This window comes from Triturus cristatus, chromosome 8, assembly GCF_964204655.1.
Source record: "Triturus cristatus chromosome 8, aTriCri1.1, whole genome shotgun sequence".
NCBI lineage: Eukaryota > Metazoa > Chordata > Amphibia > Caudata > Salamandridae > Triturus > Triturus cristatus.
In genome coordinates, this window is record NC_140591.1 from 1,178,321,561 (window position 1) to 1,178,348,967 (window position 27,407).

General features: G+C 45.7%; 1 protein-coding gene across 2 annotated transcripts in view; it reads left to right on the forward strand.

Annotated features, from left to right (window-relative positions):
* Positions 1 to 27,407, forward strand: part of LOC146805565 (serine/threonine-protein phosphatase 2A regulatory subunit B'' subunit beta-like) — a 369,793-nt gene that overhangs the window by 298,694 nt on the left and 43,692 nt on the right. For both annotated transcript variants that reach the window (XM_085622841.1, XM_085622842.1), the window contains exons 9-10: positions 7,741 to 7,830; positions 23,612 to 23,787. In XM_085622841.1, coding sequence (XP_085478967.1) covers positions 7,741 to 7,830; positions 23,612 to 23,787 — 266 coding nt within the window. The remainder of the gene's footprint in view (positions 1 to 7,740; positions 7,831 to 23,611; positions 23,788 to 27,407) is intronic.

A 27,407-nucleotide genomic window follows, 5' to 3' on the forward strand; every position in this document is an offset into this window, starting at 1 on the left:
TCCCCCACTATGAGTGAGACATTGCTGTCAGACGTCCTGAAGTGCAGTCTAACAAACTTTGCTTTGAAGTTATGTATGTATATAGTAGTTCTATAGAGCGAACCTAGCAAAAAGTCATTGTAGCACTGTATATGGTCAAAGGCGAGCATAAAGTGAATGAGTAATAGGAGAGGAAGCAGGGTTGTGGACGGTAAATGCATTGTGATGTAGTGTTCTTTAAACAGATGAGCCCACAACTCTTTCCTAAATCGGGGCAGCTCTGGGACGGTTCTGAAGGATGCAGAAATGTTGTTCCAGATCCTGGGTGCATAGATGGAAAAGGCCTGCTGTCTTGTTTTTCTCTTTTTCACACTTGTTTTCAGTCTGATTGTGCCCCAGCTGTGGGTGTGCTGAGAACCACCAGAGATGGTGAGCTTGTCTGCAAGATAAGTTGGAATGCTGGCCATGATTGCTTTATAAGTGATGCAAGTGGTTTTTGTAGATGGTACAGGCTGGCAAGGGGAGGCAGTGGAGTTCCAGCAGATGTTATCATATTTCTTCAGGCCCTAGCAGACATGCTGTGGCCTGCACATTGCCTTTAAGGGTTGCCACTGTGGAGTCTAGGAGACCATTAAGTAGGGCATTACCACCTTCCATATGCTAGAGTGTCACGCTTGAACAGCAGTTCTTAAGTTGCTTTCTGGAGGAAACATTTGGCTATCTTTGTGGGCTTTTTTTGGCAAAATGTTCTTGACAGTGAGGTTGGTGTCCAGGACGAAACCAAGTAAGGTGGCATCCTGTGAAAGTTGGAGTTTGAAGCTGTCATAGTTGATGTAATTGATCCAGGTTTGTACTGGATCGTGGAAAATAACAGGATTTCTGTCTTGATTGGGTTGAGCTTCTATAGGCACTGGACATCCAGGTCTGGATGATATGCACGCAGTGCTTGAGACGTTGGATATCTGAATTAGAGTAGACTCTCAGGTAGTGCTGTGCATTATTAGCATATTGGTGAAGCTTGATGCTGTTATCTGTGAGTAAAGCACCAAGCGGCTCCATGTAAAGGCTTAAGATGACAAGCGACAGTAGGGAACCCTGGGGGACTCCACAGGTGATGGGGATCTTATGTGAGCTGGAGGGTGCCCATGTGAACAAACTGGTGTTGCTTGGAATGGTTGGAGTAGAACTAGTGAAGGGCAATGCCAGTGAATCCTATTCGGGACATCAGGGTGTGTATCAGGATGGGATGGTTGACTGTTTCAAAGGCAGCTGAGAGGTCCTGCATCATCTGCAATGTGTAAGGTAGAGCTGTCTTGGTGCTGCTGCTGCAGGATCTAAAGACAGACTGGTAGTCATGCGGGAGATTTTAGCACTGATGTGATCTTGGAGTTCAAGATAGACTGCTTTCATCTAGTAAGTCTTCTAACCAATTATAGGATATTGCCTTGGCATTATATGGGATTCACTTCTTAGGCTTGTGCCTCTTCTTAGATCTTTAGAGTTTTACCTGGATTTGTGTGTGTCATTAAGTGCTACCAATGCTAAAAGCGTTCCAGTCGTCATGCTATAACTCGTCAATCATGTGCACAAATTTAGATCTGGCCAGTAAGGTTAGTGCAGAAGTTTTCCTTGTAACCTTTGAAATCAACGTTCCATGCTGCCACCCACATATTGGTGGGAACCTAGAAAATAAGATAATATTGCCTTGATGTTGGCCCTGTTACCATTTCCCCCTGGATCTGATTATTACATTAAAGCTCTGCTCGGTTGTCCCATTATGAAGATCGTATTCTCATTCATGCTGTATATTTGGGATAAAATGCAGGTAGTCTACCCCTCAGTTAAAGATAGCAAAAATAAATCCATTTGTTGCAGAGGTCCTTTTCAGCAGCAGCAGCTTCCTTCCTTTATCCTGAAATTCAACAAGTTTGCCTTTTCTATTCCAATTTATGCTTACTGTATTCATTTTGCATTTTATTCTTTATAACAAGTGTGCAAGATCCACTCTTTATAGAACTCTTAATGAAATTAAGAACATGAATCTGCTCCTGTGATTAGGCTATGTAATCCTCTTCCTTTTAAAAATGAGTTAGAAAGGTCTGCTCTCTTTGTAATTGGAGCTGTGCACTAACAGCCTTCCCATATTGTTAGACTCCCAGTTGTTTGATAAAGCCAGTGTTTTAATGGGCAGTGTGTCATAACTGAACAGTTTCTAAAGGTAAATCATTTTATTGACAGGTTTGTATTTTTATATCGGAAATTGTTTAGCAATCTCATCTGTGCATAATTTTGCGTGAAACACTTTTGAAATATATAACTGTAGGACAAAGAAGTATAAGCCTTCGTCGGGTCTTGGGTACTTTGGGTCTCCAATATAACATTTGCGGCCTGATCCCTAGGGGCACAGCGACGCTGCGGAACCAGCCGCAACCGGACATTCACACCCCATCCGGCTTGAGGCCTACCGTGGGCAGTGGCTCCTGACTCGGCGCACGGGCTCGACCCCAACGGCGGACTGCACTAAATGGGACCTGCACACATAACAGGCCATACGAGGAGCGCAGACACGGCTCCTATCAGCGACCTCCGCCGGCCCACCCTGAGCTGGGCCCTGCTGCCCCTTTCTTATATTGACTGGTTGGTGTGCTGTTTGAGGCGACCGCCCGGTTCTGGCAGAATTGTACTCTGGGACCCTTCCTTTTCTGCAATCAGCTCACCTGTGCTCTGGTCCCGGGCGTCGCTGCAGCTGTCCGGTGGGCCAGTCCTCACGACTCTCCTCTGCTGGCCGGCTGCACCTTGAGTACACTGGTCTCCTCCCTCTACCTGCGGCCTTACCTCAGGTGACCGACTGCCCTGCTCCTCTGCGACCTCTGGCCATGGGACGAACCGACCCCAAGCAGCCCAAGATTGCCTTTGACAAGCACCGCCAGACGCGCCAGGAGGGTGCCGGTGCGGATAGGGGTGACCCCTTGGCTCCGTCTTACATGGCACAATCCTGTGAAGACAAGCTGAAGGCCATCATGCTGGACGTTAAATCCACGGTCACCACCATAGCGGCGCAGTTGGATCAGCTATCGGCCCGCCTGGACACAGTAAAAGCCTGAGTTGACTCCCACGATGCCCGACTCCTTCACGTTGAGACCAGGGTGTCTGACTCAGGACGCTGCTACCCAAGACCGCCAGAAATTGCTTAAGATGGACAAGATATTGGCCATTATCCGAGACAAGAACGAAGATTTGGAAGCACGCTCACGCAGGAGCAACCTTCGTATTACTGGAGTGCCCAAATCCACCAATATATCTTGCATGGAGGATTATGTGGAGCAGCTGGCCCGTGAGCTCTTTGGCGACGTCCTCTCATCGTTTTTTATAGTTGAGCGGGCACATCGTTCCCTTGGCCCCCGTCTAGCCCCTGGCCTGCCGTCCCGTCCCATCATAGCCAAAATGTTAAACATCAGGGACCAAGACGCCATCCCCCGGGCGGCCAGGGAAAAAGGGGACATTCGCCACCAGGGTAACTCCCTCTCGTTCTACCCGGATTACACCACCGCAGTCCAGGCGGCACGCCGTGAGTTTCTCCCGGCTTAACGGATCCTCCAGAAGCATGAGATCTCCTACTCCCTGATGCACCCGGCCAAGCTGCGAGTTAAACAAGGCACCAAAACCCTCATTTTTCCGGATCCAAGAGAAGCGCTGGCGTTTGCTAAAAAAGTGGACAAGCCCAACCTTTACTCGGCTGTCAACTCCCAAGCGGTTGCAGAGAATAATCTTGGTGACAATGACTACCTGTTCTTCGTGCCCTGATTTTGCGCCCTTTGCATTATCTGCTCTCCAGGCCTGTAACTTGTACTTGGTCCCTTGGGGTCTAGTTGCCCTTGGGGCGTGTTCGTTCTTCCATTGGTTGCGAAGTTTCCCCACTTCTTGGTGTACACTCATGATGTTTGCTGGCGCTAACGACCTGGCCACCCTGTCTCTCTAGCAGGGGTATACACTGGACGTCATCATGCCCCCTTGAGATAATTCCCATCAAGGACGCAGATTCTTCCCTTCAGGCCTCTTTATGTCCAATTTGTGTTCTGGGCCTGCTGCAATTGTTTCTGTGTATGCTACCCAAGTTGTCTGCTATTGTTAAAGGCTTGGCCACCCTGTCTTTACAGCAGGGGTGTACGCTGAGCGACGCCATGCCTCCGCGGGATGGTTCCCAATTTGGACATTGACTTTTTCCCTCCTAGTTGTGGGTCCCAGGGGTGGGTGCGGGCGGTATCTCAACCTGTTGGGGGTGGTTGGTGTGGGGTGGGTGGTGGTCTTCTGGGATTTGTTGCCTCCTTCTGAGGCGCATTGCTTTTTGGCCATATGTATTACTTTTTTCCTTGGTTTGCATTGTTGCATCAAATTGTTCCTGCTCTGCTATGTCCTATGCACCAGTACATGGCCACTGGCTGCTCCTACCGCACTCTACACTGATACAGTATGACAGGCACTAACTTCTGGACGTGGAACGTCCGGGGCCTCAATGACTTTCGCAAGGCTCGACTGGTACACGCACATCTCATCCGACACATAGTGGACATCTGTCTGCTACAGAAAACTCACCTGCTTCCAGCGTCTGCTGCCAGACTCTGCACCCGACACTGGGGGGAATCACACTCCTCTTTCTACTCCAACTACTCCCAGGGGGGTATCTATCCTTATTCACAGGGGACTCCCGTGGCACACTTCCCAGGTAATCACGGACCCCGCTGGGTGTTTTGTTATCCTTTCAGGCCCAACCCCTGATGATTGCTGCATTATATGGTCCGAATACTGATGACCCGGACTTCTTCACTCAGGTATGGCATCACATCTCATCCCTTGGCCCTGCAGCGCTCCTCTGGGGTGGGGGCTTCAATGTCACACTATCCGCGGCGTTGGATCGCTCCGGCCCCCATGCTTCTCACCCGTGTGCTGCTGCGCTCCTCAGCTCCATTCTCACCGAGAATTCGCTGTATGACACTTGGCGCCATATGCGCCCTGCAGTCCGCGAGGGCACGTGTGTCATTGGCAATCGTGGCTGTTGGTCTCGTTTGGATCTCTGGATCACCCCTCCGGATGTTCTCTCCTGGCTCACTTCTGTCAACCATATGGCGCGTACCCTTTCAGACCATGCGCCGGTCCAGCTTAGCCTCAGTCTACCGCATTCTCGTGGCGGCTTCCGTCTAACTCATTATGTGACACTGTATTCTGCGACGAGATCCAGACCGCGATCACTAACTACTTCAAGCTTAACGAGGGTTCTGTGGACTCTCCCTCCAAACTTTGGGAGGGGTTCAAAGTCGTCATCCGCGGTGAGTGTATCTCCAAACAATCTGGGGTCTTACGCTCTATTCGTGGCGCTCTTAGTAAACTGGAAGCTGAAATCAAATCCCTGGACTCCTCCCACGCTCTCAATCCTAATCCAGATACACTTGCTCGTCTTCGGGAGAAACACACTGAATTTGCCGAGGAGGCCAATAGAGAGCTCTCCTTCCTAGGCAGAGAAGCCCGGGTGCGCCGCTTCGGTGAGGGGGACCGGCCCGGTAAAACTCTGGCCAACCTCCTCCTCCGTCCACCTCGTGCGGCATCCTACATAACAGCGCTTCAGGATGGCGGTCCAGCTCGGACCCCCTCCGCTGAAGAAATTAAGTCGAGATTTACTGATTTCTTTGCGCACCTGTACACCTCGGGGTCTAGCCCCCCCGTGTTAGGCCATTGACCAGTATTTTGATACCCTCTAACTACTATGGCTCAAGAACCATCACCGAGAATACCTAGACGAGCCTTTCTCTAAAGAGGAGATACTCGCCGCCATAAATGGTATGCCTGGTGACAAGGCCCCTGGTCTGGATGGCCTGCCTGCCTCATTCTACAAGACTTTCGCCCCGCTTCTTGTGCCGCATTTGGTTGCCATGTATAATGACTCTTTCGAGAGCGGTCAATTTCCAACTTCGCTTCGCAAGGCTATGTTATCTCTTCTGCTCAAACCGGATAAGCCCCCCGATCTCCGTGACTCCTATCGCCCTCTGTCCCTCATAAATACAGATAATAAAGTTTTTGCCAAATTGCTTGCTTCACGTCTTCTCCCTCTCATGCCACATATCGCCCACCCAGACCAGTCCGGCTTCATTCCCGGCCGTGCGATATCCCATAATCTTCGAACTATTTTCTCCGTCCTCCATCAGATTAATCCAGCGCTCGCTGCCGTGGCCGCCCTGCTCGACGCCACCAAAGCGTTCGACACCCTCGAATGGCCCTTTCTATTCTCCCTTCTTGCACGTCTCGGCTTCAGTTCAGTCTTTATTCGCAAGATCTCGCTCCTTTACACTCTCCTTACCGCCCGTCTCCAGATCAACAGCCTCATTACGGATCCCATCCCTAATGGACATAGTACCCGTCAGGGGTGTCCGCTCCCACCTATGCCCTTCGCCATCGCAGTGGAGCCGTTGGGGGCTAGACTCCGTCAACACCACACACAGAAGGGCATTGGGTTTGCGGCCCGCGCCCTATTGCTGTCCATGTATGCGGACGACTTTACTCTTTATGTCCGCAACCCCCAGGAAAATCTCAGTCCTCTGGTGCGCGAGGTCATCAGGTTCGGCGGCTATTCAGGTGAACTGGAACAAATCGGTCCTCTTCCCTCTCACTGACGCCACTAGGCCCTTTACCCCAGACTACCCCTACGTGTGGGCAGCTGGCCCCACTCGCTATTTGGGTGTCTGGTTGAGCAAAGACGTAGATGAACTCTGGCGAGCTAACTTTATTTGCACGGTGGACTGGCTCGGGTCGAAGATTCCCATATGGAGCCGACTGCCCTTGTCGCTGGCGGGTCAAGTAGCTATCGTCAAGATGGTAGTTCTTCCGAAATTGTTATAGCTATTCCTGAATGTGCCTATTCCTCTCACTGCCCACTTTTTTCGCAGGGTCCGCTCCCTGATCATCTCTCTCATCTGGGCTGGCAAACAGCCGAGGGTCGCTTATGACACTCTTACACTTCCGAAGGCGTGTGGCGGCCTCGGTGCCCCCAACATCAGCTTTACGCATTGTGTGCCCAGGCCAGCTTCTTGCATTTCTGGCTTCACCCAAACCCTTTCCAACCGCACGTGGCGGTCAAGGCCAATCTTACTGCCCCGTGGCCGCTCATGACCGCCCTGTTTGCCCCGGCCAAACTCTCCACGCAATGAGATAGATACGGTCGAGACTTTACGCTGGGCTTGGGAGGGCATTCGCTGCCTTTCCGATGCCCCCATGCTTTCAGCCTTAACAATGCTGATCGTTCGGCATCTGGCTTTTCCCCCCCCCCCCCCCCCCCCCCCAACCCCCCTACAGCCCTCTGGTATGGCTTCTTCAAATGTTTAATCTCAAAGTGGCATGTTACTGATCCTTAAGCAGAGTACCCAGGAATTCATACTTCAGTATCTGAAATGGGAAAGAAGGTTTGCCCAGCAAGGTGCTCAGAGTTTTACATTAACTTGTCTTAATGCTGAGGGCAACCTGGGCTCTGTTAATAATCATAAAGAGGTGAATAGTTAGTCTGCTCCAAAACCATCTCCTTAATTGTTGTTCCTAATGATGCCTACCATATACATGGGATTGTTTGGATACGTTTTGATAATTAACCGTCTCACCGCTTAACCTTTGCATTCAGCGATATTGTCTCAATTTTACTTTACTCTGGTGAATTTTGCTGGTGATTCCAGTACACTGTTGCTTAAAATGATGAATCTTTAATTTTCAATTCTTTTGAAGGGGCAAGAAGACAGTAAAAGAAGGCAAAATTAATTATGTTGATTTTGTATGGTTTTTGATATCTGAAGAGGATAAAAGAACTCCCACAAGGTACTGTATGTTACTTCAAACTGCTCTTGTGATATTAAAGTTTAATTTTTATGGGAAAACCCACCTACTTAATTTGTATATCTGATCAATTGTTGCCATTTTTAGAACATTATCATTGCTTAGTCATTGTTTTCCTTGTAGTAATCAAATCTGTTGACAAGAGAAAAAATATTATGTGCACATAGTTTTTCATGAAATATAATGTTTAAAATAGCACTGATGAGATCTTAATGCCTGGTTACAATCTCATACACTGTATTCCACAAACACCAGTCTATTTTTCAGAAGTGTCTGGTCAAAATCCAGCAATGGCTTTTCAGATAATTAATCGAGCTTCCTCTTTCTTCCCTTTTTTTGTTCTTAAGCACTTCACAGTTTTTTTCATAGCTAGTTTCTTAAGGCGGATAAAATTCCTTGCTCTTGAGCTTCTGCCTATGGGAGGGTCATCGCTTTTACGCGGTTGAATTTTCAAATGTTGACCATCACCAGTGTCCTTCCTATGCTTGGAACTTGACCACACCATTTACATCCTCACTTCATGTCAGTGTCTTTTCTTGGGAAACACTTCGAAAAATATTTATTGGTGAAAGCTATCTTCAAAGTCTGGACCACCAAAGCACTTCAAGGACAGAAGCGAAAGTGTAGTAAATATTATTTTCAGGTATGCTTTTTCAAGTTCCTTGTTTCTCTTCTAGTCGGTGGGAAAAGCACTCTTGTGAAAATCTTGAGATTGATTTCAAGCCCAGTACTGAAGCCTTCATGTCCAAAGTTTTGTTAAAAGATATCACTGGAACTCATATTGAGGTGCCCTTTAGGCCAAACACTGGTGTCCACCAAAGTGTGCGACTGTTGGACTTGGCCTCTCTGCAGAGTCACCCCCAAACCTTTTGACTTCACCCCTCATATTTTTGCTGAATTTGTTTTATGTTGGCTAAAGCAATCTAGCTCTGGTTAGCAGTGGTAAGATGCACAGAATCCTTGTGCTCACTCCCTAAAACATAGTATAATTGCTGTACTCCTGACTGTCATATTTAAAAAGTCCTTAGTAAAGTGGTATACCATAAACCCAGGGCCTGTAAATTAAATGCTACTAGTGGGTCTGCAGCATGTATTGTGTCATCCACTTAGGAAGCTCCTTAAAACATGTCCCAGGTCTGCCATTGCAGCCTGAATGCAGTTTTAAACTGATATTTGGACATGGAAAAATAACCCTCTTTTCAAGCCTTAAACTCCCTTTTTATTACATGTCAGTCCCCTCTAAAGTAGACACTAGGCAGCCCACATTGTATTTAAAAAGTTGGACATGTACTTTTAAGTTTTACATGTCATGCTAGTAAAAACTTCTATATTTGTTTTTCACTTCTGTGGGGCCTACCTCTCTCATAGGATAATAATATTGGGCTGCCGTATTACATTTAATAAGTGCTAATGTTTGATTGGGAACAAGTAGGACTTTCATGTTTGGTGTCTGAGAAATTGTAATTTAAAATCCTCTTTAATGGTAAAGTTGGATTTTAAGTCACAAGTTTGAAAATGCCACTTTTTAAAACGCTTGCATTTTCCTGCCCTCACTATTTGGCAACAGCAGTCTGTTCCTGGGTCACATTACTGGGTGTACTTATTCTTCCCACGCAGCCACACAATAAAGGGATTAGGTGTTCCTAAACTGACCATCACGGCAGGCTGGAGGGGCAATAGACTGTGCCTTTTAAATCAATCAGTCAGTCTGGGGTTTATATAGCACACTACTCACCCGTGAGGGTCTCGGGGGGGGGGGGGAGCTCCGGATCAGTTGAAGAGCCAGGTCATGAGGTCCTTCCTGAAAGTGTGCAGGGTTGGGGAGCGTCTGATGTTCACGGGGAGATCGTGTCCAGTTCTTGGCTGCGATGTAGGAGAAGGCTCTCCCGCCTGTTCTGATGCTGCGGATGCGGGGGACCTCTGCCAGGGTGAGGTCGACGGAGCGGAGGTTCCTCTTGGGTGCGTGGAAGGATACTCTCTCGTGGAAGTATTTGGGTCCGATGTTGCTGAGAGATTTGTAGGCGTTGGTGAGGAGTTTGAAGGTGTCCCTCTTCTCGACAGGGAGCCAGTGAAGGTCTCGTAGGTGTTGGGTCATGTGTTCGTGACGCGGAGTCCCAAGGACGAGTCTGGCGGCGGCGTTCTGGATGGTCTGGAGTCTGTGTAGTAGAGTTCTGTTGATTCCGGCGTATAGGGTGTTGCCGTAGATCAGTCTGCTGGTTATGAGCGTGTGTGTGACAGTCTTTCTGCAGTCGGGGGGGATCCATTTGAATGTCTTGCGGAGGATGTGCAGGCAGTTGAAGCTGGTGGAGGCGACTGCGTTGATCTGGCGGTTCATGGAGAGGGAAGAGCCGAGGATGATGCCGAGGTTTCGTGCGTGGTCTGTGGGAGTGGCTGGATTCCTGAGGGCGGAGGGCCACCAGGTGTTGTCCCAGACAGAGTTGCAGCTGTCTTTCATCCAGGCTGCCACGTTCTTCATTCCTTCCTGGAAGCACAGTCTGGTGTCTGCAGGATTCTTCGTGAGTGAGAGGATGAGCTGGGTGTCGTCGGCGTAGGATACAATGCTGAGCTCATGCTGTCTGACGATGGAGGCGAGGGGGGTCCATGTAGATGTTGAAGAGCGTGTGGCTGAGTGATGATCCTTGGGGTACTCCGCATTTGATATCGGTGGGTTCGGAGAGGAAGGGAGGGAGTCTGATCCTCTGGGTTCTGCCGGAGAGAAAGGATCGGATCCAGTCGAGGGTGGCTCCTTGTATCCCTGCGTCGTGCAGTCTGGCTGCAAGAGTGCGATGAGGAACGGTGTCGAAGGCTGCGGAGAGGTCTAGAAGGATGAGGGCCTAGATGTGTCTCTGGTTGTGTAGCATGCGGATGTCGTCAGTGGCGGCGAGGAGAGCGGTCTCGGTGCTGTGGTTGCTGCGGAATCCAGACTGGGAGGCGTCTAGGATGGAGTTCTCTTCGATGAATGCGGTCAGCTGGGCGTTCACGAGTCTCTCTGTGACTTTGGCCGCGAGAGGGAGGAGAGAGATGGGCAGGTAGTTTTTCAGGTCCGTTGGGTCGGCCGTGGGTTTCTTGAGGAGGGGTCTTATCCCCGCCCGCTTCCAGTCGTCTGGGAAGATGCCGGACATGAAGGAGGCGTTGGTCAGTCCAAGTTCGGGCGCGATGGCGGTCCTGTGGAATATGTGAGGTGGGCAGGTGTCCGTTGGGGCTCCTGAGTGGGTTTTCTGCATGGTAGCGGTGATGTGTTCAACAGTAGCGGGATTCCAGGTCATGATGGTTGGTTTATCGGCAGCGTGGGGGAGGGGGGGGGGGGGGGGGAGTCCGGCGTTGGTTCGTTGAAATTGTCGTAGAGGGCCTTGATCTTCAGATGGAAGTATGAGCTGAGCTTGTCGCAGAGTTGCTGGGAAGGTGTGACGTCCGTGGCTTCGCTGGGGGGGTTTTGTCAACTGCTGTATGACGTTGAACAGTTCCTTGGCGTTGGTCGCGTTAGTCTGGACTTTGTCTCTTATGAAGGTCCATTTGGTGTCTCTTATGCGCTGGTGGTATTCCTTCAGGGCTCTCCTATGGTTGTTCCGTGCTTCTGTGGTTTTCTGGTTTCGACAGGTTTTCTCTAGGCGTCTGCAAGAGCGTCTGGCTTCCTGTAGTTCTGTGGTGAACCAGGCAGCCTTCTGCGGGCACTGTTTGGCGGAGTGACGGTGGGGTGTGAGTTTGTTGGCGCAGGGGGAGATCAAGCGGTGAAATTCTGTGGCTGCGGAGTTGGCGTCGGTCACAGCGCAGGGGGGTTCGTAGAGGAGGGTGGTGATGAGGAGTTCCTCTGTGACCTTGCTCCAGTTTCTTTGTGGCGGTCACGGGGTGGTCTTGGGTGCGGCGGTGGTGTTGAAGGTAAAATGGACGCAGTGGTGATCCGTCCAGATAGGCTAGGTGGTGTGGCTGAAACGGGTGTTTGTTCCTCCCGCGAAAATAGGGTCGAGGGTGTGTCAAGCTCTGTGCGTGGGCGTGTTGACCAGCTGCTTCAGTCCGAGGTTGTCGAGGAGAGTGATGGGGTCGTTTCGGTTGTCGAGGTGGAAGTTCAGGTCCCCGAGTAGAATGTAGTCCATAGAGGTGATTGCATGGGGTGCGGTGAGCTCGGAGATGGTGGTTGCGGACTGGGTGCGAGGTCCCAGCGTTCTGTAGATGAGGGTGCCGCGTAGCGTGGTCCTGGGGCTGGTCTGGATCTGGAAGTTGAAGTGTTCTGTGTTGGAGTGGGAGTCACTCGTGCTGGATGTGGAGAGGCGCAGGGGGGTTTTGTGAGCAATGGCGAGTCCTCCTCCTGGGCGGTGGGGGCGGTCCTTTCTCTGCATCTTGTAGCCCTCGGGGATGGCAGTGGCGATGTCAGGGCCGGAGGTGGCGTTGGTCCAGGTTTCCGTGAAGAAGGTGACGTCGGGCAAGAGGGTGTCGATCAGGTCCCAGATCTCTACGGCGTGTCGGTGCAGTTGAGAAGGATGGAAGTCAGGGTGTTGGTGGTGCGTTCGTCTGTCGGGCTTTCGGCGGTACTGTGGGTATTGTTGATGGTAAAGGGTTTGCGGCAGGCTCTGCATGAGAACTCTCCATGGGTGGTGTTCAGCGAGGATCTCACGCAGTCGGTGTGTATTCCAGGATTGAGTGCATGGAGGGTGGAAGGGTCGTAGCTGTGGGGCCTGTGAGAGCCAGGGTTCCTGGGGCCGGTCGCGTTCGGGTCGTGGACAGGCGCAGATGGGCTTGCCTTAGGCGTGCTTTTGGCACGCCAGCGGCGCGCCCGCAGAGCGGTCTGCATTATATAGGGGAGGGACGCTCAGCTGGGAGGCGGAAAACGGGCGCGGGTAGAGGGAAGGGGCCGGGTCAGCAGTGGCGGGAAGCGGGAGATGGGGGTGGCGCGAGGGGGCAAGAAACACTTACGGCAGCACAGGAATGATAACGGAGGATATAAATTACCAAACAATGACAAAAGAAATTGCAGATGAATGCAGGCAACACGCAGAATAAAACAAAAAATGACAAATACTCAGCAGCCTCGAACACCCAAGGCAGGTGGCTCAGTGGCAGTGACTGATAGCAGGAGCTGTCTGGTAGAGTGCAGGCCTGTGACCGAGATCAAGGTCTTTCGAGTGCTCCCCCGCAGCGGTCTGCATTATATATGGGAGGGGAGGGACGCTCAGCTGGGAGGCGGGAAAAGGGCGCGGGTAGAGGGGAGGGGCCCGGTCAGCAGTGGTGGGAAGCAGGTGATGGGGAGGACGCTAGGGGGCAAGAAACACTTTCGGCACCACGGGAATGATAACGGAGGAAATAAATTACCAAACAATGACAAAAGAAATTGCAGATGAATACAGGCAACACGCAGAATAAAACAAAAAAATGACAAATACTCAGCAGCCTCGAACACCCAAGGCAGGGGACTCGGAGGCGGTGACAGATAGCAGGAGCTGTTGGGGAGAGTGCAGGCCTGTCACCGAGGTCAAGGTCTTACCTTCAAGAAAGGACTTCATACCACTTCATTGTTAAAGCAGCCAGGATGAAGCAAAGGCAGTGGATGTTAGAAACTCCATGCACTTCAAAGGGATTCTCTAGAAACCTCTACTTCTAAAGAAGACCGCAGTTATAAAAAAAAAAATAGGACCCTCTCTTCAGTTCACTTTCTGGACCTGCGAAAGGACTCTGAGGAATGCCTGCTTCTGTGGCATGCTGTGTACCTCAGAGGACTGCTTTGCTGCACCAGGAAGGACTCCTCTACTGCTTAAAACCTGCCCAAAACCATCAGAGGCCTGCCCTGCTGCTTAAGTCCTGTTCCACTTTTTTAACCCAGGACGGCCAGAGTGAATCCAAGTGCTATTTGACTGGCCTCCTGATCAGAGCTTCAGAGACAGAAAAGGCGCCAACCATCTTGAACCTGGACCCGGCGTTAGTGAGGCCTAACCCACCCCAAATGCTGCCTCTTCAGTCCTGGACCATTGGAGGCTGTGTTAAAAGTGCCCAGATAGCGAAAATCAAAAACCTTTGGGTTAAAAAATTGCTCTGAGAACCTAGAGGAGACTGGGACCATCCTGCATGTCTGTGTGCCCAAGGTGCATCACTGCTCGGCCTGACTTCACATCAGCTCCTGCTGTGTTCTTCTCCACAGCAGCAAATTCTGTTCAGTGGTTTTTCGCTGAAAGGGTATCCGGCCTCGTGGAGCCCTCATCAGATACAGCCTCCAGCCTCATCTTGCTAGAGATTTTCGACTTCCAAAAAAGAAACTGACAGAACGTGGAAATCTTCACTTCGACTTAGTCCAGCGGCTCCCTGACCACAATGCCTCCTCCTTGGACACTTCCTGCAGCCCTGCCCCTCTGCAATTTTTGCTTCTTAGACGGTTCTTACTGAAATTGCTTCGAAGTCTGAAGGTAAGTGCAGACCAGGCCCAATCCACTTTTGTATCCGACCCACACTCCATCGCAGTCTGCCATATTTTTCGTCTTTGACTCGGACTTGCGCACTAGGTGTCTGCAGTTGGCGCTTTGATCTTTTAAGTGCTAGTTTTTACCTTAACCTTAAAAAATTAATTACTTCGGTTTTATTAATTGGATTTTTGTAATTTTGGTGTTGTCTATTAAAAAAACTCTACTTTTCTAAATTGTTGAGGAATATTTCTTGTGTTATTTTCACTTTATCACTGTTTGTGTACTGCATAAATACTTCATACATTGCCTCTAATTTGAACCTGACTGGTTTTGTGCCAAGCTTACGAGATTGTTAAGCACAAGTTAAGTTCTTGAATTTTGTTGTTCCTACTGACAGGGATTGTGGCTGTTGCTTGGACAAGGTTAACACCCCGCACAACTAACAACCCAATTTTACAGTCACACTGGTTGAAGACTAGGCAATGGTTTCTGGGCTTGAAAAGTCATCTGTAAATAAGTCACATGAAACCATAATAAACACCATTACTGTCAGTCCTTTATTTGCTACTCTATAAAATTCCCCAATAGTCTTCTAAATTAATTAGTGTGCATCAACTCTAGACCACTTACTAATACACTTGGGTATCGAAGCTCAAAGGGACAGAAGCTTTGAAACATCTTGATCCAGAGAGTGCTGTGAAAAACAAGTACAACAAAAGCAGTTTGTGTCAACATCACTGTTGCTCCTATTTTTTCCACTTCAGCTACCAATAGTGCTTTTCCAAATTCACTGGATCAGCATCTTAGTGGACTGGATCTGCAATCACTTCATTTATTTTGGTTAACAGGAGTTATTCATATGTCCTCCTCCATTAACAAGCCTGGCCCATGGCACAAGCTTTTCTGTAGAAAAACAATACAACATAACAACATAGAGGGCACATTATACAGTGACCAAAGGGACAAGTGGGTAAATACCAAGTTAAATACATTTATTGTGCAAAAATTTAATATGGAGAATTATACCTTAAAAATTGATAAATAGCTTATAATTCATCTCGGCATCACAAACTATTATTGTGTCAACCATACAATGTCATGTGCTGGTTCTTATATTGATCTGCAACTGTAATTAGATGGACTGTTGCTAGGAAGCGCTCTATATTTAAACTGCCACTCGCCAATAAAGGCAGTAATGTTTATATCAATGTAAAATGTAACCAGTTAACCTAACTGACCAACTTGAATTACCCAATGTTTTACCCACCAAGCACAACTTTGGTATCAAAATGTTTTCTTAAAAACTTGGGAACCGCGCGAAACACGTGTGGAACGGGTACTCCCACGTCTGTTAAATCAACTGCAGGGTTCCGACTGATGCATGGCGTACCGCTACTGTCTGTTGACCGATAGTAGCAAGATGCAATGCATCAGTCGATATAAGCATTGCTGCCTTTATGGCCCAATGGCGGCTGCTTAAATATAGTGCTCTTTCTAGCAACATTCCTTCTTATTGCAGTCGCAGATCAATAAAAGAACCAGCACATGAAATTCTATCTGTGGCTTCCTGAAGAAGGAGATGCCGAAACGCCCGTAGAGAACAATATCTTAATAATTAGCCACTGTTTTGCAAAAATGTTATGAATAATCTCATTTTTTTAAACATGTTTCAAGAAATACTGTTGGAAATTGTTCTTTCCCTATATATTGCATCCCATATGTATCTATCATGATTGTTACATGAGCTTTGTCATCTAAACAATTTAGTGGTTGTGATCTGAGGTATGTTGTGGGGATGAGAGGGTATGAGAGACTGTGTGGTTGACACAATAATAATTTGTGGTGTTGAGATGTATTTTAGATCAATTATGAGCCATTTATTCATTTTTAAGTTATATTCACGATATTAAATGTTTGCACAATAAATGTATTTAACTTGATATTTACCCACTTGTCCCTTTGGTCAATGTATGATGTGCCCTCTGTTATGTTGTACTGTATTTGTTCTGAAAGAAGAGTTACCTAAGATGTTTATGCACTTGAGTAGATTATCCCTGCCTTAGGAACCAGATTCGTCAGCAGGTGAACCCCTTTGTATTGGCATTGAAAGCTTTTCTGTAGCACATTTGTTAAGCATTTTATGTGTCTCTGTTAGGACTACAAGCTGTACCCTGGTGCAGACTTGCCTGACAGCACTTGGTTAAAAGATGTGCCTATTTTTGGGAATGTAACCCTCCGTCGTTTAAAGGCTTCAGTCTAGGAGATGATAAGCTGGAGTATGAAGGGCCATAACTTTGTGAAAACCTGTACATCTCCAGTGACTTTTCTTTGTAAATGGTAGTCTTTTCCCTGATAGATTGTATTCTACAGTGCTCTTTTGCATGTTGAGTAGTCTCCTGATGTGTCACAAAATTAAGCAACTCCTTCTCTCAGTCAGTATCTGTTCACATGCACTAATGCCCAGGTAGTCGTGTTGGCTTTCCATCTCCTGTTTCTGCATAATTGTCATGTGGATCAGAACGTTGCACAGAGTGATTTGCAGTCATTTCACCGCGGGGCAAACAATGGTATATATTTAAGCGGGCATCCCCGTGCCCATGCTGCCCTCCCCACCCTGCCACATGGGTATTTTGCCGCCTCCAACTGCAAAGCTGTTTGTTTAATTAGGCCCTGCAGTGGCGGGGGCTAAATGTCTGACTGCAAAATAAATGCAGCGCAAAGTCCGCATACTGCAACAAGACATTTTTAAAGGGCATGCATAATCGATTTAGGGTTTAGCAAATTAAGGAAGCAGCTATAGGACATTCCAAAAATTGGCAGGATTGTGAACGGTATAAAGGTTTCACGTATTCGAGCTTGAAATATTTAATTAAGTCCAAATTTTTTTTTAAAAGGTAAGTTGTCACTTATTCACCCAAATGTCAACATTTTATTGCATCTAATGTTAAGGAAAAGGAGTCATAACCAGACTTAACATATTGATAATACGACCCTTATTATAAGTTGGGCAGAGTGGTATTCTGGAGTGGGGATACAGCTCTACCCAGTTATGACCTGCCCAACTGCATCCTGACTTCCAGGGTTCTGGAACACACTGTGGCCTAACACCTCCCGATCACTTCCATTCACCACCCACCTTTAGTAGGTCATGAATGGAAGCTTATTCGCCCTCTGAATGGTGACACCAGATGCAGATTTGGAGCCAGTAAATCAGAGTCCGCAGGCTATTCCCCATTCGGGGACACATACTCATTATCACTAGATTTATGCGTGGGGGTTTTAGGGTATCCCCGCACATGAATCCAACCTCCTTGTAATTAGGACTAAACGGCTCTCATTTACAGGAAAAAATGCCATTTCTCTGTGTACATGAGCCCGGTTCTAGACTTCTTCCAGCCCCAACCGCTGTCATTATTTACTTCTTAGCCGGATTGTAAGCTTTACTGTAAGGCATTATAAGTAAATATTATCAATACAAGACATGATGGCCCATACATTTATCAACCTATTTCTATTAAATATTTACTTATAAGAAGTAATAGCCCAGCTTTTTAAAAAGTAATATCAATATATTACTTTTGAAAACGCTGGACTATTCCAAACTGGGGAGTCCTCTTTTATTCTGGAATTTTTCTTTTGATGCTACACCATACTTAACATAGATTCTACATGGTTTTCATTTTACAAGTTGTATTTTTAACTGTTTGCTGAGCGAAGCTGGTACACGAAGCACCTCTTTTGCTGCAAACCTTTTGCCATTGTTTTTAATAAAATAAAATGAGTTTGTCGACATCTGATTTTTCGTGCTTTGAATTATTTCTCTTCAACAGGCTTGAGTTGTTCAGTATTGTTACAATATCTTAGCAGTAACAATACCAGCACACTTAGTGCAGTAGCCGAATCGCCACATTATGTTTGGTTTTTGTACCCACTGAAGTAGGTTTAATCTCTGCTCTTAAGGCCACCCTCAGGTTCTTACTGCAGGAGTGGTAACAGGAAGATGTCAGAGTCATTCTTGTATCCTCATTTCTGAAAAGAATTCCTTAGAAAATCTTGCTTTAACTGGAATCAGCATCTTCTTAAAACTCACAGCATCAGGTATGTAGCTTTTTTGGTGTTTATGTAGGTGTTTGCCATTCTGTCAAGTGGATTTTTTCTGCAATGCATGGCATCTATGGTAGGTGCCAAGGGACCTACTTTGATCCTGACATTTTACATTTTTATTTGAAAAAAGCTCACTTTTTTGCGGGGTCGAGTCTTTTGATATAAAAACACTCTAGGAAGACTCTATTTGCGGATGACTAGCACACTGAATATATTTTTTGCCTGCACCCACATCACATACAAGCCGATTGCCCTAATAATGGTTTTCTTCCGAGACCTTGAAAGACAGTCAGACGTCTGGTGTTTTCTTTTTCCAAAAATGAGTGTCACCTGACGATGAATCAACTACTAAACTAAAAGTGTCGAAATGGTTAATTTTCTTCTATATTTACTTTACCATGGATTTCACCAAAGGAGTAACTTTATGGCTCATAGGCGTCTGCTGCTGATTGCACGTAGCTCCGAATTGGCTGTCAGCAGAAAATCTGCCTGTTTGCAGTGATTCTTCACCATTGTATTATTTTTTTTTAGTAAGCAAAACTTCACAGCACAAGTGTACATCTTTCTACCTTTCAAGGTGATAGTAAATCATAACTTTCTTTCTCTATTGGGAAATAATTTTATTTATGTAGTAAAAAAATTCCCCGCATTCTCAAAGGGTCTCCCTGTGTTTTTTTACACCCCGTTTGCTTGCTCCACCAATTTGTGGCAGGTGGAATGTTTGTGCATGGGTGTGAAAAACATGAGGGTTTAGAACTACCTGAAAAGGTACTCTTTCTGGTTTCCACCACCTGATCATGGCCATTCTACAGCCCCTAAAATTGGGAAGAGCCCTGTTTCGACTCTATTTCTCCTTTTTTCACTCCAGAAATGTCACCATTTTAGAGGATTAATCTCAGTTTGTAATGGATGTGCAGGTATAAAAGTTCGCAAATCTGGTTGTGTCATTTATGCCTTCAAAGTCCACCTTTTCACGCTGAAACTCAACACCTTTATTGGATCGAAATATTTCAGACATTCCTTCTGTTAAAAAGTAAAATGAGCTTGTGTTTCAATATGAAAATGTCAAATTCAGTATAACATGCTCTGATTGTGCAGACACCTCTGGGGTACAGGGCCCTGCTGTACATGTGCCATTTGACAAATAAAATCTGTTAACCAAAAAAAAATTAAAATGAGCAGCTCTGGTGAAAAAGGTCAAAATGCTCTGGCAGGTTGTGGGTATCCCTTGAAACTGCATGCTGCATAACAGAAAATCCACAGCGGCATGTCAGGATTCCAAACTCTCTATCGATAGCCTCCACATCAAACATTGTACCATTGTCAGGGCCCTTCACTTTTGGGGTCAAAGATGTACTTTTCCCATATTCTAGGTGACATTCTTGTCAATCAAGAACTCATTCATGGTCTCTTCAATTGTACCATCCTTGTTGACCAAAACATAATTGACCAAGACTGTTTTCCTCTTCAGCCATATTCTCTTCACCAACCTCCTCATCAGTGGCTCTTTCATCATCTAGAACCGAATCCCTGTCCACAAGCTACAATTCAGAAGGCGGAAATTTGGGAACTAATGAGATTGAATACCAGCCAGGCAAGACACTTGAGGAGAATATTGAGGACGAGCAACACCAAAGTACTTTTTTTTTTTACCACCACAATGCTCTGACGACACATACTGCAGATTGGATACTAGCATATACATCAGCTGCTATGAGGAGATACTTGACTGCTTCCACTTATGGAGACTCTACATCCTCCTGTATCCCCACAATCCCAGGTCTTTCATTTGAATGTTCTGGTGTCACTTAAAACTAGTACAACATTTAAGACAAGATTTCTTGAGTCTTGTATGTCTGTTGGAATGCCAGAAAAAGTGATTTCCACTTCAAAAGATTATGGCTGTAACCTGGAGCCATCTTGGCCCAGAGAATATGCCCCTTTAAAGCCCACGTGTCTATTCACCTTCTACGTAAAACAACGTTGAGGAGGCTAAACCAGAAAGAAAAGCGAAATAAAGGGGAATATGAATATTGAGATGATAATATAGAACCTCATTATATAGAACCTCCTGCAATGATTACCATACTTCCCAAATCCTGCCTTTCCAGCAGATACGAGGTCATATGATCATATGAGCAGAAAATATTCCACAATGTTTGCATTAGAAGCAAAGCAGCCGGAGAATAAATTCCTCCGCTATGACTTAATAGAGAAAGTTTTGGAAAATGCTGAAACAGGCTTACATCAAGTAAGAAATAGAACATTTTAAATAACCAGGATAACTCCAAGAAACTAGTTTCCATCTAGATGTTCAGGCCAGAAACATAGATGTGCCTGTTGAGGGAAGTTTGGGTTTTGGACCAGAAATAGATGAAGCTTTATAGACCATAAACTGACTTTGAATAAGCTTCATTCTTGAATCCCTGCAAATCATAACATACTTCTGTCAAGGGGCAGAAGCTGATGTCCAAACTAAGGTATCCTACCAAACCTTCAGCTATCAGACTAACTACCTCTGACACGTCATGTGTGGTAACGCTAACGTTTCTATGAAAAAAAAAACTTTACTCACTTTACCAACAATAACATGGAAACAACTTATTTCGCAGATAGATAGTATATTCTTATCTTGCTTTTAAAAGGTTTCATAAAGAAGGTTCCAGTATAACAAAAGAATCAGGTGTACAGTGGTGGGACAAAAACAACAAACCTCCCCCTATTCAATCATTAATAGGTGATACATCCAAAGATGATTAAAAACATAATTGTCCCACAGAAAATATTTTCATCTTGGTTTATTTTATCAAAAATAGTTTTAAGGAAAAGTTATATCTATGTATATTCAATTTCAACAATTCCTAAAATTTCTCTTCTTAAAAGTGGAGCATTTCTTTCCCGAAGACCCTAAGCCAGACCTGTCATTGTTTCCACTTTCTTTGTGCTTGCTTGTGAACCCGCATAACTGGTAGTAACAAAAACCTGCTGAAGTTCTCCTTACATTCACACGTGCCTTTCGGTGGTCAGTACCATGTAAATGAACCACAAAAAAATCTCAGTTGCGAGTGGGGAAAAAGAGACATAAGGTGAGTATCGCTGGCTGCTCAGCTCAATGCATTTAACTTAGATGAGACTCATTGTTGCCAGTTAAGCCTGAAAAAATAACTCTACCTCTTTCAGAAGTTATTGCTTCATTGAAGAAAATACAAGGCAGTTACATAAAGCCACCTGGTTTTCAGAGGAGCTAAAGCTTCTTAAATAAAAGACAGGCTTTTGAATGTACAATAGAGGAAGAAATATTGGGATGTACATAAAAACAGTCTATAAAACATCTGAATGTTTATTATCAGCGATACCGAAATTATTTTACATATGGTCACAATATTACCAGCACAGCAACTTTATTTTAACCAGTCTTCCACTTTCTCTTCCTACCTGCCCTTACGGTGGAAATAGCTGCCTCACAGATGTGTGATGATATTGCTTGACCCATCATAGAAAACATTTCAATAACAGGGCAATTGGCTGATTGGCTTACTGTGAGTTGCTTGGATGTTTTTCTGTGTGAGTTTCACCTGGTCAGCTTCTTTTAGACCGATTTAACTGATAGCATCAAACTGATAGCTGACAAAGGTCATTTGGCTGTATTAAGGTTTTGGACCTTTCCGGAGTATTTGAACTTCGAACCATAATATCCTGATAGGCTACAACTAGTAGCAGGTTTACCAAAGCATTTGCATCAGTAACTAGCAGGGAGTAGTGCAAATTCATAAGGTTTCCTGCTCTCTCCATGTCCAGTCAACATCTATATCAGACCCCTGTGCAATATAATTAGGAAGAGCGGCTGTATGTCCAAGAAATATGCAGACGATACCAGGCTAGTGGTGTATCTGGGCTCCTCCCCTGACCAACTTGGGGAGCTGCAGTCATGTCTCTTAGAAATCATCAACTGGATTAAATTAATGTTTCATGAAATATAGAAAGAATAGAGATTGTGGCAGACACTGTAATAGAATGTGGGTCTGCATGCAGAAACAGGAGGTTCTTCTTTATATTTTGCAGTGTCAAAAAGCACAAGGAGACTACGGCATTGATATGTGCTCTTAGGGAAAAGATCGATACAGACACCCAGCAGCAGAACGGGAGCTACCCAGCTCGGGAGGCCACAGTATATTGTCCCACTTGGCTGACTGCTGCTCAAAAGCATAAATTCAGTTTTCCCAGCATTAAGTTTTAAAAAATGGTGACTCATCCACTGTTGAACAGTGGTCAGAAAGTTGTTCAGTCTAAACACAGATGCCGGGTCTAGGTGATCTAGTCTAATGTTGTTCTCAGGATCAACTGCATAAGATAAGGCTCTAAATCCAAAAGACCCTCTGAGCTGGCCAAGGAAACATACCTTGATATTAAAGAACATTGATGATAAGGAAGATCCCTGAGGAATGCCACAGCAAAGAGCAGATTTGTCAGGTGTAAAAGGTGATCAAAGCAAACGCAAGGAGATGATGGACGGAGCACTCAAACTTCTCAGACACTCACCCCCAGTCACAGATCTGGGTTGAATCCATCATCGTTCTTTAGCTCACTTTGCCACCCTAATTCAGACCAGGCTAGCTTAAATTCAGTGGCAAAGTGAGCAAGGGAGAAAAGGTGATGGCAACAAGTTATTTTCCCCAAAAGTTTAACAGCGAGACTTTCATGTGTAGCAGAATCTAGTTGTGGATCAGAACAACATACTCAGTGACGCTTGTGGGTTACTCGGCTACTCCATGTTGTTGTCGAAGCAGACATGAATTTGGAAGCCATCAGTATAGATTTGTATGTGCAGTTTGTGCTTCATGTGTGCATGGGGCGCAAGTAGACATTGAACAGTAGAGGTAAGAGATAGACCCTCACTAAGCACAGGAGATGGAAATGTGTGTGAGCCATCCTTGGTTTCCTCAGAATGGTTACTGCTCAGATATGTGAATTTTGCTAGGTTTCCAGTTTCAACATTTATACCAGTATGCAGATTTGCTTTGACATGGGAGGAGTGGTTGGGGTATGACATCACTAGTGGTGAAACCCTAAATCTGGAACGATATCACAGGGGGTTCAAGCCTTTTCATTGGTCAGGATGCTCATACCCTACTAAAAAGTCTCAAAATGTGCGTACACTATTTCTGTATACATAGAATGATATATTGCACTGCAATGTTGCTCTTTAGTTTTATGACTGCATAAATTAGATTGAGATCTTTCAGGAAGTAATGTGCTGTCTTTATTGCTTCTAGTATCGAGTACTGGTTTCGTTGTATGGATCTGGATGGCGATGGTGTAATATCAATGTATGAGCTAGAGTATTTCTACGAAGAGCAGTGTCAGAAAATGGAAAGCCTGGGCATTGAACCTCTACCTTTAGAGGACTGCCTTTGCCAGGTGTTGGATCTTGTGAAGCCACAGGAAGAAGGTAATTGATTACCTTTACCCAAACATGTTTTCTACCTTGTAACTGCTTTGATCGATTCCAATTTTGAGGGTCCAGCTAAATGTTTATTATGTGGGAATTGAAGGTCTGTACCAAATTTCAGATGTTGTCCACTGGGAGCACCACAATAAGCACAGATTTGATACAAACCTGTACTAAATTGAATCACATCTGTACTAAATTGTTGAAATCCCTGTACAACGAAAGAGGGGGGGGGTCCATATCTGTGACGATTTTCGTAATACTTTAAATGCAGATTGCTGTATCATTTTGTATGTATTCTCACCTAAACATAATATCTAACTAACAAGAAAAGAGCCGTAATAATTGTCAAGATCAATTTGTTATCTTCTGGTATCCAATGCTATTGCATATCTGTTTACCATTATACCTCATAAAGCTAATGACAGCAGAGTGTTCCAAGTGCACTTTGATATTTTGTGTATGTGGCACAGGACCTCTTGCCATGCATTAGTCTCTGTTGCTCGATTTTTGCTCTCAGATGGATTATGCTTCCACTGCTGTCCAGATGCCGTTCTGCATCTAAGTGTTTAATTTTTTCATATATATCTTTTTTACTTCTCATGTTCAGTCACTTTGAATGACAGTCCGCTTCAGACTTTACTTTGTTGTAATTCTGACCTTTTGTGTTGCAACTGTGTGAACGGTTTGTTTCCTTGTCCTCTTTTAATGTGTTTAACCATTAATATGGCACGATATGTCACCTTCTTTGTTCAGATACAGAAATTAGTACTCCCCCAAAAGACCATTAACTGGCTGGGCGGAGTTCAAGCCTGTACTAAGATGATCATTCCAATGAGGTTGTTGGTTGACCCCCTATTTGATTTCTTCTTTGATAAAGTGGAATAGATTGTGGAGAAAATTGAAGCAGAATGTATACCCTCCTACCCTGCCTCCAAGATAGGTTTGAGTTTTTCATCTCACTTGGTGAATTTCACGTCTTTTCGAGGTTTGTCCCTGATGGAAGCCTAGAAAATTATGAATAATCGTAAAGCCTTTAAATCCCCCTCACATATTCAGTCTGGCAAAGTACTAAAAAAGTGAGCAAATGTGTCTATTCCCTAATGAGTTGCTCCATTCACAATTAAAACTGCAATTGTAGTAGCTGAGCTGTGAGCCATTGTAAGTAAAAGCAATCTTGGAGTGCTGGTTCTGGTGGATTTGGTGGTTTCCTTTGATGCCCTTGACCATGACACTCTGCATATTTGGTTGTCAGATGTCACTACAGTGCTAAAGTGGGCCAAATCATTCAGTGCAAACAAAACTTATTAGTACAGCTCTGCTCCTTCGCTTCTGGCCCTGACCTGTCCCACTGTGCATGCCTCAGACTTCTTCACTCTCCCCCCTTTTGTTCAGCTTATGCCTTTATCCCCGGGCCTGTTTTTGCAAGAGATGTTTATGATTTTTTTCAGTGTATGCCGATAATACCCTGATCCCCTTGAGCATTGGAGTTGATGAAGAGTCTAGCCCTGGGGCACTGCCAGTGGCACTGTGTGGACTTTGAAGCTGAATGGGTATGACGAGTCCTCCAAAAATGGAAGTGCTGATCATGCCTAACCCTCCCAACATATGACACTTATACCTTCCCTCCTTAAATAGGCTACTATACATATCACACCTTAAATAGGCTACTATACATATCACACCCAGAAATTGGTAATCTCTGTGTTCTGTTCTATCCACCTCACCATGCATGCCTTTATATCCTTGGTTATTAGTACTCATGTTTTTTTACCTATGTTCTCTTCCTAGAAGTTGTATCTTTTATGTCCATGGTTCTGAAAATCATAGTGATTAATGTCTTCTTCAGCTCAGACAATTGTAATTCCTCCTGGGTGCAAAGACTTCAACATATGCAAAATTTGACATCCAGATCTATTTGTAATCTTCGTAAATTTGAGTATGTTTGGCAAATGAGAGGCACACTCACTCAGTATGTCATAATGAAGACATTTTATTGTGCTTTGCCCAACTACATGTTTTGGCCATCGATTTTTGTTCATTTTACCGTCTGTAAGGAAAGGTCACTTTTTTTGTGCATGTTCCCCTCAGTTGTTTGACTGATGCAGCTAGTGTATGGACTTTTTGAACACTGGTGCGCTGCCCAGTGTATGTGCTCTGACCCCTAAAAATATGTCGAAGTAGATAATCCCTGATTGACATATTTAGTTTATCTATAAATCCCTAGTATATGCTTATCTATAAATCCCTAGTATATGGTAATCTGTGTACTCTGGGTCTATAGCTTAATTGTAGAGGGGTGTATGCTTTTCAAAAGTGGGACATGTGTACTTATGTATTACATGTCCTGGCAGGGCAGTGAAAAATCTCCTAAGTCTATTTTCACTGTGGCAAGGGTGGTACTCCCATAGAAAAGTGCTAGGCTTCATCATAACATCTTATAATGTATAACTCTAGTTTGGGTATAGCTAGTACCTTGATTCATGGACTCAAATTAGTAGTTTTTAAAAATCCAATCTGATGGTAAAGTCTGATTTTATGCCACTTTTAGAAAGTTTACATTTTCCTACCAAAAGCCTCTAGTAATCCTTTCAGCTATAGTCCTCAACTGTCACCTGGCAGCCTACTGGGACGTGTAAATTGCTCTCATGAAAGTAAACAAAAGGGCCGTGGCTGGGAGGAGGTGTGACCTCCTCCTGATAGAATGGCCTGGGGATGTGGACACCAACTATACAAGCTTCATGGGGCACCCAAGAGTCCGACAGCAAGATGGCCACCACCTTGTGAGGCTCTGCGAGCCGAAGACAATTATCCTTCATATATCCTCTCTGATTGAGGGCATCAGCGATCGGCTGGGGGGGAAAGTCTCCCTAACTATTGTGCCGTCTAAGGGGATACTGTTTATTCCGCCCTTCTGCCGCTCCAGGCCTTGTTTATTTCAATGGGCCGTGGGCTAGCGCCGTTGTGGAGAGGTGCGGCCTACTGAGTGACTCCGGCCCACGCTGCACTGCCGGGAGACTGTACGCTCCACAAGGGACTGGAGAAGCTTCGCCCGTCTTGAACGGCCTGGTTGCCTGGGGAGCATGGCCCTGAGTCTCTGCTGCAAGAGCAGGGACAAGTTCACCGTGGCGCTGCCTGGATCTGCGCGCTGGTGTAGAGGGAGCCATCATACTTCCTTTGACTGAGGTTACCACCTACTTCAAGTCTGAATTTCCGCTTTGCTGGGCTACTGAGCCGGTGCGCTATCTGGAATTTGGCTTAGTAGAAACTTAGCCGAGCTCGGGCGTGCACACTATGGGTGCTCGATAACTTGGCTGGAAGAGATGGCGGTCTCTACCACTATCACTAACGGATTAACCCTTCTGAATAGCCCTTAAATTGCTGGAACTGGTGCAGTAATTGTTTGGCAGGAGTCAACAGCCCCAAGGAATGCACTTTACCTCTGTTGAGTCCCATCAAAGGGCATTAGCAATGCTGTAGATTACCTTAGAACCTGGTGCACCTCATCCAGGGATGTCTATCGAGGGTACCGCTTGTATCGACCGCCCTGCTAATGCAATCCATGTTATTCAGGCCTGCACGGATAGCATACTAGGCAGTGTCCTGCCCGTCATGTTTTG